This window comes from Rhinatrema bivittatum, chromosome 7, assembly GCF_901001135.1.
Source record: "Rhinatrema bivittatum chromosome 7, aRhiBiv1.1, whole genome shotgun sequence".
Taxonomy (NCBI): Eukaryota; Metazoa; Chordata; class Amphibia; order Gymnophiona; family Rhinatrematidae; genus Rhinatrema; species Rhinatrema bivittatum.
This window is the reverse complement of record NC_042621.1, coordinates 96,606,989-96,619,948: the sequence shown is the minus strand read 5'-3', so window position 1 is coordinate 96,619,948 and position 12,960 is coordinate 96,606,989. Positions and strand designations below refer to the sequence as shown.

At 48.5% G+C, this 12,960-nt stretch overlaps 1 protein-coding gene across 2 annotated transcripts in view; it reads right to left on the bottom strand.

Annotated features, from left to right (window-relative positions):
* EXOC3L1 (exocyst complex component 3 like 1) overlaps nt 1–12,960 on the bottom strand; it is a 133,614-nt gene that overhangs the window by 59,478 nt on the left and 61,176 nt on the right. For both annotated transcript variants that reach the window (XM_029608762.1, XM_029608763.1), the window contains exon 5: nt 9,910–10,027. In XM_029608762.1, coding sequence (XP_029464622.1) covers nt 9,910–10,027 — 118 coding nt within the window. The remainder of the gene's footprint in view (nt 1–9,909; nt 10,028–12,960) is intronic.

The window sequence follows — 12,960 nt, the reverse complement described above, 5'->3', positions numbered from 1 at the left end:
TGGGTAACATCAAGCTAGGTTGAGAGAACATTGCCCAAATCTCATCTTGGAGTGAGTTTCCTCACTCCGAAGGCCATCAAATCTTCACAAGAGACCACTGTTCTGTTCGTAGGTGTCACGTAGAATGTCAACGTGGCCCCTAACCCCCTACACTCTTACCTAAACCCCACCTCGAGTTACTAGGTGGGCCTACCATAGGGATACAAATACCTACCTATGGGCCATGACATTATGGCCAGTCTCTCTCTCTCTCTCTCTCTCTCTCTCTCTCTCTCTCTCTCTCTCTCTCTCTCCCCCTCTCTCTCTCTCTCTCTCATATCACAGAATCTGAAAATGGTATTGGAGTTTGCACTAACTTAGCTCTTTGCACAGGTAATTAGCACAAATTGCAATAAATCCAGGCCTAAGCTAGATATTTCACTTAGATGCAGTTCCACCACTGCTCACTACATTAATGGTGGGGGTGGAAGGGAAATAGAACCAAAAGGTTACTAAGAGCCAAGACTAACAGAAGTATGAGAAAAACAAAAGTGTGAAGCTGGATGGGCCATCTGGTCTTCTTCTACAGTCATTTCTATGTTTCTATTTCATCATCTGTTCGTTCTGGCCAGGTGGATGGTAGAACACCCTTACTGCTATTCTAGTCTGCTTCTCACATGGAATTTCTATCCATAAAGATTCTATAGTGCATTGTGTTTCCTGCAGAACTTTTCTCCTGTTTGACTCTATGCTCTCTTTAATAAAAAGTGCCACCCCTCTACCAATTTGATCCATTCTATCTTTGCAATATAATTTGTACCCTGGTAGAACAGTGTACAATTTCTCACCACTGGGTAAAAATATTGTACATGTGACACTCAATGCAAAAGACTGGGAGGCTCCCCTTTTAATGCTGCCTTCATTTTAAATTTGTTCAATTCCTAGTTAAGTTTTAGGTTGTAATGGGTATAGGATTGCATATGATTAGGATCCTTTAAATGTATTTATTTATTTATGTGTTTTATATACCATTATTCCATGTGAAAATCACTAGTTCATAATGGTGTACAGGTTTGACATTCATAAATAATGAAACTGAGGTGGGCATACGTACATGTAGTAAACTAGGGAAACATTTAGAGACAGAGGGTGAATTAGTGTATTCACTATATATCTGGTAGTAACCCTCAAGGGAATGATCAAACTCTTGATAAGCTGTGAGGAATTTCTGAGTTAAAGTTAAAAGGCCAATTTTAAAAAAAAAAAATTTTAAGTGTGAAAATGACACCTGCCTATAAATTAAAGGATGAGTTAAGGATGAGTTAAGGGTGGGTGGGCTGGGAAATACAAACACACAAACTTCTATTTGTTGCCTGTCTTTCTGTCTACCTATTTAAAACAAAACACACAAACTTCTGTTTGTTGCCTGCCTTTCTGTCTACCTATTTAAAACAAAACACACAAACTTCTGTTTGTTGTCTGACTTTCTGACCACCTATTTAAAACAAAACACATGAACACACTAAATAATATACCCCAACAGTTTACTTCTCCCCAATATGTTTAAGTTTTAAAGATTTCTCCAAGCAAAAAAATTTTTTTTTTCCAGCCACCAGCAAGGTGATCCTGTCCTCTCAGTGCTCCCACTGGATTGTCATAGGTATCCAGGAATGTGTACCCAGATAACTTTAACTTAACCAGTGATATTCATAGAATATTGCCAATTACCAAGCAAAAAAACAAAACATCCTGTGGCCCAGACTCTCACCCCAGTGAAAGATCACTGAGCCTCTACCTCCCTCCAAGGTCCCAAAATTAGTATTTAACATTGCAGGCCTTTAGGCCTGAAAAACCTTCCTCCCCCTCCCCACACACACCCCCAAAAGTAAAAACAATTAAGAAGTATAAGGTCTACAGCTTTAGATCACCTTTCCTCATCTCTCCTACCCCTGCCAAGCCAACTCTTACCCCCACCTGCACCCTTCCCCCCTCCTAAACTTCATATAGGGAGCAGGAGCTCAGACCTTACCGTGTTGAGCTCTTTGAAACTTGCATCCGGCGTTGCTCTGGCAACAATACTAGTTCATGTAAGCTACCAGCATTTCTGTCAAAGCAATCGTCTGACAGGGACCAGCTTTTCCAGCTGGAAAGATCCAGAAGGGAGGTAACCATCTGGTATCTCCTTTATATGTTTGCTTGAGAGATGACTTGGGCGAGGGTGGCGCATCCCCTGTCTTGTATACAAGAAAACTTTGGCAATGGGGTGCGGCACAAACAAGAGTCAGCCTCTAAGAAAATGCTAAATCTTCTCGAAACTGTGAAAAATGATTTAGATTACTGCATCCTGCTTACCACAACCCTCTCTTTTTCTCCAAATTCAGCAACTCAAGACTCCCTGTGTTTTTGGGGATGTGAGCAACCTTCACGGCGTTTTTCTGGAGGGTCTCTCCCCAAGACTCCAAGATGAGCTGGCAGGCAGGGACATCCCGGACGATCTGAACAGCCTCATTGACCTGGCGAGTCGCGTGGACCGCCGGATCCAATGCCGCTTCCGGGAGGGGAGACCTGGTCGGAGGCCCGGACACTCTGGAACCCCATTTTCCCAACCAGTACCCTCTTCTTCGGCCTCTACAGGAAATCAAGATACAGAACCTATGCAGTTGGGCTGAGGTCCAATTTCTCAGGAGGAGAGAAGAAGACGCTGGTCCCAGGGTCTGTGTCTCTATTGTGGTGGCAAGGGCCACTTCCTTGCTCATTGTGGTGAGCAGCCGGGAAACGCCCGGACCTAGGGATAGTCGGGGAGCTAACTCTAGGTAACACCACTTCCGCCTCCCCATTTACTGTTCCAGTGACCATACTTCTTCCCGAGGGAGAGTTCGATACATTAGCCTTGATTGACTCCGGAGCCGGGGGCAATTTTATCCTCAAGGACTTAGTCCAACAACTCCAGATTGGGGTCCAACCCCAAAGACCTCCTGTCCGGGTGTCTTCCATCCATGGGACCCCTCTTCCAGGGACTATCTCTACTTTTACTGAGCCCCTCACCCTACGCATGGGCCTTCTGCATGTAGAGGAGATCGCATTCCTCATCTTGGAAAAATCCATGCACCCTGGTAATCTGTTGGAATACTTTCCAGCTGGCGTCCTGGGGTTCGTCGTGCTTCAACCCTGTCTGACCACTGTTCCGCGACCTTTGATACCTCTTCTGACCGCTTCGGTAGTGCTGCCGCCCCAGTATCAAGACTATCAGGATGTCTTCTCGAAGGAGAAAGCTGAGCTCCTCCCGGAGCATCGACCTTTTGACTGTGCCATTAACCTGATCCCGGGTACCACACCCCCTCGAGGACGGGTGTACCCGTTGTTACTCCCGGAGACACGAGCTATGTCTGCATATATCCAGGAGAACCTGGACCGAAGGTTCATTCGACTGTCCAACTCCCCGGCGGGAGCCAGGTTCTTCTTTGTAGCAAAGAAGGACGGGTCCCTCCAATCTTGTATAGATTATCGTGGTCTGAGCAGTATTACCCGACGTGACCCTTATCCATTGCTCTTGATTCCGGAACTACTGGACCGACTACAGGGAGCCAAAGTCTTCACAAAGCTGGATCTCCGTGGGGCTTATAACCTGGTCAGGATTCGGCCAGGTGATGAGTGGAAGATTGCGTTCAACACAAGGGATGGCCACTACGAATACCTGGTCATGCCCTTCAGTCTCTGCAATGCTCCTGCGGTTTTTCAGAACCTCATGAACAAGGTACTAAGGGACATGTTACATACGTCGGTCATTGTCTATCTAGATGACGTGCTGAAATACTCTAAGGACTTGGGCATGCACCGCCATGAGGTCCGCAGGGTTCTGCAGAAGCTTCGGGATAACCGGCTCTTCGCAAAAATGGAGAAGTGTCAATTTGAGCAGGAGTCCTTACCCTTCCTGGAGTATATCGTGTTCTCCACAGGTTTCCATATGGATCCCGAGAAGGTGACGGCCATCAAGGACTGGCCTCAACCTGTGGGAATCAAGGCGCTCCAATGCTTTCTTGGCTTCGCCAACTTCTACCGGCAATTTATACCACAATACTCCACAATGGTGGCGCCGCTTACGGCCCTCCCCAAGGAACTGGCCTGCTGCGGCGGTACAAGCGTTCCAAGAGCTGAAGGCAGCCTTACTTCAGGACACCTGTCTCCATCACCCGGAGCCCCGACGTCAGTTCATTGTGGAAGTTGATGCCTCCGACATGGCGGTCGGAGCTGTTCTGAGTCAAATATCCAGCAACGGCAAATCCCTGCCGTGTTCCTACTTTTCCCGGAAATTCTCACCTGCAGAAAAAAATTATGGTTATAGGAGACAAGGAACTTCTGGTCATTAAAATGGCCTTCAAAGAATGGCGCCAGTGGTTGGAAGGGGCCCAGCACCCAGTGGTCATGGATACGGACCACAAGAACTTAGAATATTTATGCCGCGCCCAGCGCCTCAGCCCCCGACAGGCCCGGTGGTCCCTCTTCTTTAGCCGCTTCGACTTCCTCCTCTGCTACAGACCAGCAGACAAGAACATCCAGGCAGACGCCCTTTCCCGTATGATGGAGACGGAGGACACCCCTAATCCACCACAGTACATACTTGACCCGGCTAAGGTGCTCCTCGCATCATTCAACGTGGTTCCTATGGGAAAGACAGTAGTACCACTCCGTCTCCGAAAAAAGGTACTCTCTTGGGCCCACGACTCCCTGACCGCAGGTCACCCAGGGGTAGCTAGAACCCAGGAATTACTCTCCGAGTTCTACTGGTGACCCCACTTGAAAAAGGACGTCCAGCTCTATGTCAGCTCCTGCCCGACCTGTGCCCAACAGAAAACTCCTACCGGTCGCCTCTGGGGCCTTCTTCAGCCACTGCCTATTCCTACTGAGCCATGGACCCACTTATTCACGGACTTCATCGTCGATCTACCCGCTTCTGAAGGGAAGACGGTGATCTGGGTTACAATTGACAGGTTCTCCAAGATGGCTCACTTTGTTCCCTTCGCTAAGCTGCCCACGGCTCCTGAACTTGCGAACCTGTTTACCCGTCACATCTTTTGCCTTCATGGACTCCCTTGACATATCGCCTCGGATAGAGGCTCTCAGTTCACGGCAAAGTATTGGAGGGCGCTCTGTAAAAAGTTTGGGGTCCAGCTATATTTCACAACCGCCTTCTACCCCCAAGCTAACAGCCAAGTGGAACGCACGAACCAGACATTGAAGACGTTCCTCCGGTCCTTCGTGGGAAATTTGCAGAATGATTGGGTGGCCCTACTTCTGTGGGCGGAGTTCTCATGCAACCACCACAAACACTCTGCACCAGCAGTTCTCCCTTCTATACAGTATATGGGAAGCGCCTTCGACCTCCCTTGCCCTTGCTGTTGGAAGTGCCATCTCCAGCCATACAACTCACAGCTCAACAGTTGCGCCAACTCTGGAGATCCACCCGGGAGAAACTTCTGCGCACTGCGGTGATTGCGAAGAGGTTTGCAGACCACCTACGACATCCAGCCCCGTCATTCATCCCCGGGGATAAGGTGTGGCTAAGCACCAAACACCTCCGCTTGCGGCTTCCTTCAATGCGCCTGGCCCCAAGGTACATTGGTCCAATCCGCATCATGGAATGGGTAGGGGCAGTTTCCTACCAGCTCCGTCTCCCGCCTATGCTCAGGGTACACAATGTCTTCCACATTTCCCTGCTGAAACCACTGGTTCTCTCCCTCTTCCATAGGAAGACATCTGCGCTGGCCACTCCTGAGGCTCATGACGATACAGTCTATCAAGTCAAGGAAGTAATAGACGTGTGGTTCTGCCTCAGACGCTGGGAATACCTCCTCTCTTGGGAGGGCTACAGTCCCAAGGAGAATTCCTGGGAGCCAGCCTCCAACATCTTGGACAAAACTCTCTTCCACCAGTTCCATGTGGATCATCCGGCTAAACCCAGGCCTCCAGGAAGGGGGCATAGGAGGGGAGGTACTGTTACGGTCCCGGGCCATGCCCTGGGACCTGCACTCACCTCGCGGCCAGGCCGGGCCATGGGAACCCTTCCCCGGCCGTCCAGGCCCGAAACTCAGCCTGCTGCGGTGTCCCCTCCGCGAAAGAGACGCTGTCAACCTCCCGTCGCTGGCCCCACCCCCTAGGCACACACGCACGCCGGGGCTCCGGATTTAAAGGGGCCAGCATGGGAAATGGAGGACAGCCTCAATGATGATGTCAGACGCTGCCGGGTTATTTAAACCCTGCAGTCACCTCTAGACCTCGCCTTGCAACGAGGTTCGCTCTTCGGAGTTGCTAGTTGCTGTCCCAGGACTCCCGTCTATTTTGACTTCTGACTTCTGACTTCTGGCTTCTGACCCTGCTTCGTCCATTGACTCCGACTTTAGCTTCCGCCCCTGGTTTTGGCTTCGGACTTCTGACTTCTGGCTTCTGACTCTGCTTCATCCATTGACTCCGACTTCAGCTTCCATCCCTGGTTTTGGCTTCAGACTTCTGACTTCTGGCTTCTGACTCTGCTTCATCCATTGACTCCGACTTCAGCTTCCATCCCTGGTTTTGGCTTCGGACTTCTGACTTCTGGCTTCTGACTCTGCTTCGTCCATTGACTCCGACTTCAGCTTCCATCCCTGGTTTTGGCTTCGGACTTCTGACTTCTGGCTTCTGACCCTGCTTCATCCATTGACTCCGACTTCAGCTCCCTCGTCGTCTACAGGTATCAAGTTCTTGCTTGCCCAGAGGATTCTCCTAAGTCCCAGCGGCTCGGGCTCTCACGGGCTCCTCCTGGGGGAGCCGCGGGCTTCCAAGGGAGAAGACTCTTCTGGCCTCCGGGGCCCAACCGCTCCCATCAACCATCTCTTCAGCTGCTTCCTTGATCCTTGGTCGCATAGGGTCACACCTAAGTCCAAGAGGCCTGGGTCCCTACGGGCTCCTCCTGGGGTGACCTCGGGCTTCCAGTGGTGAAGCCTTCTTCGGAACACCTCTTCAGCACCGCCTCCCGGCTGCAACGCCCATTGTGGGCCCCCACAGTGCACCTGCAGTCTCAGCCGGTCCAAGGGTCCACTATCCTAACACTTATCCCCTCCATTGCTGAAATAAATATCCACGTGCTTCCAGGTCCCCACACTCCTGAACCCCTCACCCCCTCAAAGAAAACCCTCCCCAAACCCCAAATAGACCCCTAAAGCCAAGCCGGAAGTAGAAGCTTACCTGCCCCATTACTACTTTTGCCAGAAGGGTTTTACTTGTGTGGACTGGAGACGGTATTCATTAACCAGCTGCGCAAACCATAAAAGGCACCATTAAGGTTATGGAGCCAGCAAGAATGTATGAGCAATTTGAACTTCATTAAGATACGTCCGTGCTGCGGTTTATGTTTAAGAGTCCATAGGATTAATTTACTGGGAACAAATTCCAATCTGCTACAAATTTGACAGTGATTTATAAGCCCCTGAGGCAGCCACACGGTTGTGGCGAAACTCGGCCTGAGTCGGGCATTTTTTATTGTTTTATGCGTCTCCAGCCAATAAAGATTTGAAAAAGACATTCTTCAGGCATCTATTTTCCTACGTGTGCTCACGGCTTTTCTAGATTGCCTACCTTATTGCTTTTTGGGCCCATCGCTACTTTTGCCAGGAGGGAGGGAAGGGTATCTCGCTGGAGCCTGTCCAGCCACCCCCACTCAATTAACCTTTTGCTGGAAGGGAGGGTGGAGGGAGATGAGCTCAGCCCCCCCCCCCCCCCCCCTCCCGGGATGCACTTCATTTTTTTTACATCAGGCCAGCAGCAGGGATGGAGCGATAGAGCAAGGGGGCACTATTCACACTTTGGACCGGGAGGGTTGCCCAGCTAACTCCAGGCCTGCTATTTGCTTGCTCAGAGTTAACCAGGTAACTTTAACCGGCCAGTACTGAATATCGGCGCTGATTAGCCAAGGTTTCACTCCACCCTTGGTACACCCCCAGCTTTTTGGCTGGCTAAATGTTCTGCAACCTATGAATTTTCCAGACAAATATAGGCAGTCCCTGAGGGGGGGGGGGGGGGGGGGGAGAGCATTGACACAGCACGTTTTGTCTGGGTAACTTCCAAATGTTAGCTGGAGAAAACGTTTACATATCGACCTCAAAGTGACAGTGACACATCTGCCTTACCAGGCACAGCAGTAGCAGCTCACCCCCACCCACCCCCCCCCCCCCAAAAAAAAAAAAAAAAGTGTACAAGAAGGGTCTCCACAGCCCAACCCTTCCCCATCACACAAACAGAATAAATAAAAGATCTGCTGCAAGCCAAGTAACTCACCTCTCTCATGCCCCCAGCTAGTGAAAGCTTCCTCTCCTTCCCCCTCCCCGAGAGCTTCCAAAGTGGTTCCAGGCACCTAGGTCCCCCTCCCCCCTTGCTCATCTACCATTATCCGATGCAGCAGAACATTAGGTGGGGGTAGGAGAAAACTTCACACCCTCTGAATCAGAAAATAGCACCAGGTACTACTTCCACATCCATTGTGGAATATTTTCTGTACGTAATTATCTAGAGGTCTGCATTTTGCATTGGTTTAGTGACATTAGAAATGGTAAAAGACTGTAGTGGGCAGGCCTGCCTGGTGACTATGAAGGTAAGGGCTATACCCTGCCACGTGGAAGATTCTCTGCTTCAATGCTTAAGTTGGTTCTTCTGCGGCACGAGTCAGCCAGGGCTGGAGATGCTGCAGAGGTAGTGTTCACAGCCCTGGGGTGGGGTCACACCTGGTGGCCATAGTTAGGGTTCCAGATAAGCCCCGGTGCACGTCTCCTGGCCCAGGAGTATCCCTGCAGCGACCAGGCTGGATATGTTTGAGAGGAGAGGGTGCTATATAAAATAGGGGGAAAATCCCTGGGTAGTTGTACTTGAAGGGTCATGATGCCAGATCGCAGCCTCAATTCTGATTGAGCTGGAAGGAGCAGGAGAAAACTGCCAGGTCACAAAAATGATAATAAGGCCGAATTTTAAAATGGCCACGCGCGCAAATATCAGCACTTACGTGCACAGTTGCCGGGCCCTGAAAAGGGGGCAGGCCGGGGGCAAGGCCTGGGTAGGGAGGGGCGGAGCTGGACGGAGGCCGCTGTCCCGGGGAAGTGCTCGCTGGCAGTTGGCTATCGCGCGCAAACTACTTCTGCTCCAGGGGAGCAGTAAGTAATAAAACAAAAAAAACGTAAGTTGCTGGGATGGGTTTAGGGGGTGGGGAGGAGAGGGGAAGAGGAAGGGAGTTTAGGTAGGGGGATAGGGAAGTTCCCTCCCAGTCCGCTTCTTAATTGGAGCAGACTGGGAGGGAACTGGGGAAGGCTCGATTGCGTCGCCGCACATAATTTACTAAATTTCTCCCCCCCCCCCCCCCTCACGCGAGCACGCCGCCCGCACATGCGTGCACGGATTATAAAATCTGGCATGCACATGTGCATGGCCCGCGGATTTTTATAACATGTGCGCGCATGTTATAAAATCCGTGCCCGCATGGATGCGTGCGCACCTTTTATAATCTACCCCTTAGTGTTCAGTTTTGAGAAACTAGAAAGTTGGCAACCTTATGGAGGCACTTCCTGTGACAGTGAGATGATAATTCAGTCTGCATCATATATGCTCAGTCGCTGGTTGAGACTACAACCAATGATACCAATTAATGCTAAATTGTGCAATATGTGGACACCTGTCCACCTGTCCAGTGGGAAAGGGGGATCAGACCTTCAACTCATTTTACACCGGCTAAAATCAGCTTTCAGTCACTACTGATCCTGAGTTGTATATGAACTGGTGACCTAGAGATGAAGGACTGTAACCCTGTGTTAAAAGTTAACTCCCTTGACCCATCCAGTCCCCCTCTACTCCAGTCCATTCCCTCTGGGTTTCTCCATATTTTGCTCCAGTTCGGTCTCACTCTCCCATACTCACCTTAACTTTACTGACATATTTTCTCTGAAGTTGTTCCATTGCTTCGGGAGCTATCAGTGGTCCAAGTGAGGTAATATCCACATCAGGGCAAAGGTCAGGGTGACCCATCATCTCTGCGCTGCAATGAATCCAGTTGAAAAAGGGAATCACAGAAAAAAAGTGTCTCAGCCTGAGCCTCTAATCTCTAGCATGGAGTACATTATACCCGGGTCTCTGTATAACTCCCATTTCATTTGTTACAGTCACACTCTATAGGCCACTGACATTATTCCCTCATTAAAGGACCAATTTACTAGGCCACTGATATTATTCCCTCATTAAGGCAAACTAAGAAAAATACAAAAATAGAGAGAAAATAGGAAAAATGTGTGAAAACAGGCAAAAAGAAAGTTGAGTAGGATGGGATGGATTTTTTCTCAGTTCCTAAAACTTTTTTGAAACATTTTCCAGCCTGTATCCTTGTGATATGTGGCCTATGGTGCATCTTTGTGTGGGTCTGTCCGGGTGTGGATTGTAGAGCCTTTATTCTGAGGGAAATCATCTGGAAACTTAGGGCTTGCCCCATTTGTTCAGAACTCTCTTCCTTGAAAAAGGAGCTGGCTGAAGTTAAAGCTGAATTAGCTGCAATAAAGAAAGTTTCACCCACTCTACATTATTCAGGAATTAATTCCCCATTACCACAGAAAAACCAAAAGTCAAGGAAAAAGGGGTTTACGGTGGGCTCAAGGATAAGATTGTGACCCACAGGCACCCGTTCTTGACAGCTGTGCAGCCCACAAGTCTACCCCCCCCCCCCCCCCAATCACACAGGGCATTAAGGAACTCAAAAAACAACAGGATTACAGTGGGCTCTGGTAGAATTAGACCTGTGATGCAGAGACACACACTGTATCAAGTGACACAAGTACAAACCGCCTTCTCTGTATTAGATAATGAAAAAGCTCTTGTGAAAAAGATTGAAGTGTTATCTGAAAAGAAGGAAGAAACCCAATGCATACAGAAATTCCATAATACAATCAGTAACCAAAGGAAAAAGCTCATTGTGCTTTGTGACTCTGTCTTCAGAGGCACTAATCTGGGAACTCTCAGCGAGGGAAACACTACAGTTAAAAGCCTCCCAGGATCATTGGCCAGCAGAAATGCTATTCAAATAGTCAAAGTGATCAAAGAAGAAAGCAAAGACTAAAGTTGATATTATCATCCATCTGGGAACCAACAACCTTGCTAGAAATAGCATCCAAGCGCTTCAGAGAGATTTCCAGTCTCTAGCGAAGCAGATTAGTCACATGGCGACAACCATTGCCTTTTCAGAAGTGTTACCTGTTCATGGAAAGGGGAAGGAGAGGCTAAGCCATATTAATAACTTCAATGTATGGCTCAGATCCTGGTGTAAGGATCAAAGTTTTGGATTTAATGGGGGCTGGGGCCATGTATGGAACAGTAACAAGCTCTTTGTCAAAGATGGCTTACATCTGTCTGTGGCAGGAAAAAGGATCCTAAGAGATAAATTCAAATCCTATGTCATAAGGCATTTAAACTAGATGCCAGGGCTGGCAGAAAGAAACTAGAATGTCAACCCCCAAATACAAATGCAATGGAAAAGGGTGAAGTGGATAACAAAACTCAACTAAACCAGTCACAAAAGAAGTCCAAGAAAAGCAGTAACCTGAACGAGAAAAGCTGGAAATTTATGAGCACAAATGCTCGAGTGGTGCCGAGTGATTGGAGAAGAGCGGTGGTGGTCCCGCTTCACAAGAGTGGGAGCAGAGAGGAGGCTGAAAACTACAGACTGGTTAGTCTCACCTCACTGGTGGGAAAAGTAATGGAGACGCTGCTGAAGGAAAGGATAGTGAACTATCTACAGTCAGAAGAATTGGTGGACCAGAGGCAGCTTGGATTCACCAGGGGAAGGTCCTGTTAGACAAATCTGACTGACTTTTTGGTAGAGGACTTGGACGTTGTTGCTGTCACAAAGTCGTGGTTCACAGAATCTCATGATTGGGATACAGCAATACCAGGCTATAACTTGTTAAGGAAGGACAAAGAGGACAGGAAAGGAGGAGGAGTGACTCTTTATGTCAGAAACAATATCCAATAAATGCAAGACTTGTTATATATAGGATGTGGATTGAGAGTGCCTTCATACAATGCTAAACTGATGTTCAGCTATCGTGTCTGTAAGCCATTCTCTGGCTTTAAAATCATTAGGCACCTCAATGTGGTTTTAAATTGCTGTTTGTGTCCACTGGTTTGCGTGCTCATCAAATTGTTTTCTTGTATGCAAGCCACAACTTAACTTATACTTGCGAGTGTGTAGTCAATCTTGTGCTGCCGACACCAAGGCGTTTCGGAGCTTGTGCTCCTTCTTCACGGGCTGTGCTTTGGCAAGAGAGACTGGTCAAACACTGTGGCAACTGTATAACATGAAAATAAACCATTACTAAACATCCTGAAACTATTGACATTCTCTGTCACTTAGTAGGGTTGCTCTGATCTGAGTGTGGAATACATACTTGTTACGGTGGCTGTATAAAGAACTGTGGACTCCGGCGCTGAGGATGCAGAGTGTTATGCTCCGCTGTAGAATACAGAATGCTCTCTTGTTAGCCTCGCAGAGTGTATAAAAGATATAAGTATGCTAGACCTGCCAATCACTGCATTTGTAGCATATTCTGCCTTTTAAATTATTCGGTACTTACTTGATAACTTACGGCTGCCGCGTCCTGCTCCTGTTTCTAGTGCGGGAGTGAGGCGGGAAAGTCGCCATTTTTAAAGGGACTTTCGAGTCAACCTCATGACGTATGGGGCGGAGATGTTGACGTCACTCAGATTATCGAGACGGAGTGGTCACTAGATGAGTGAAAATCACTCTGTTTTATCATTAGGGCCGTGGGGTTTTTGTTAAATTCGTGCGGTGGATAGTCTAATTCTCTTTTCTTCTTGAAATAATTACACGGATCCCACCTTGTCATAATGCTCTCACTGTATTGGCACTATCCCATTCTCAGAATGCTACGTGCATGATGGATGCTAGATGAGTGACATCCACTC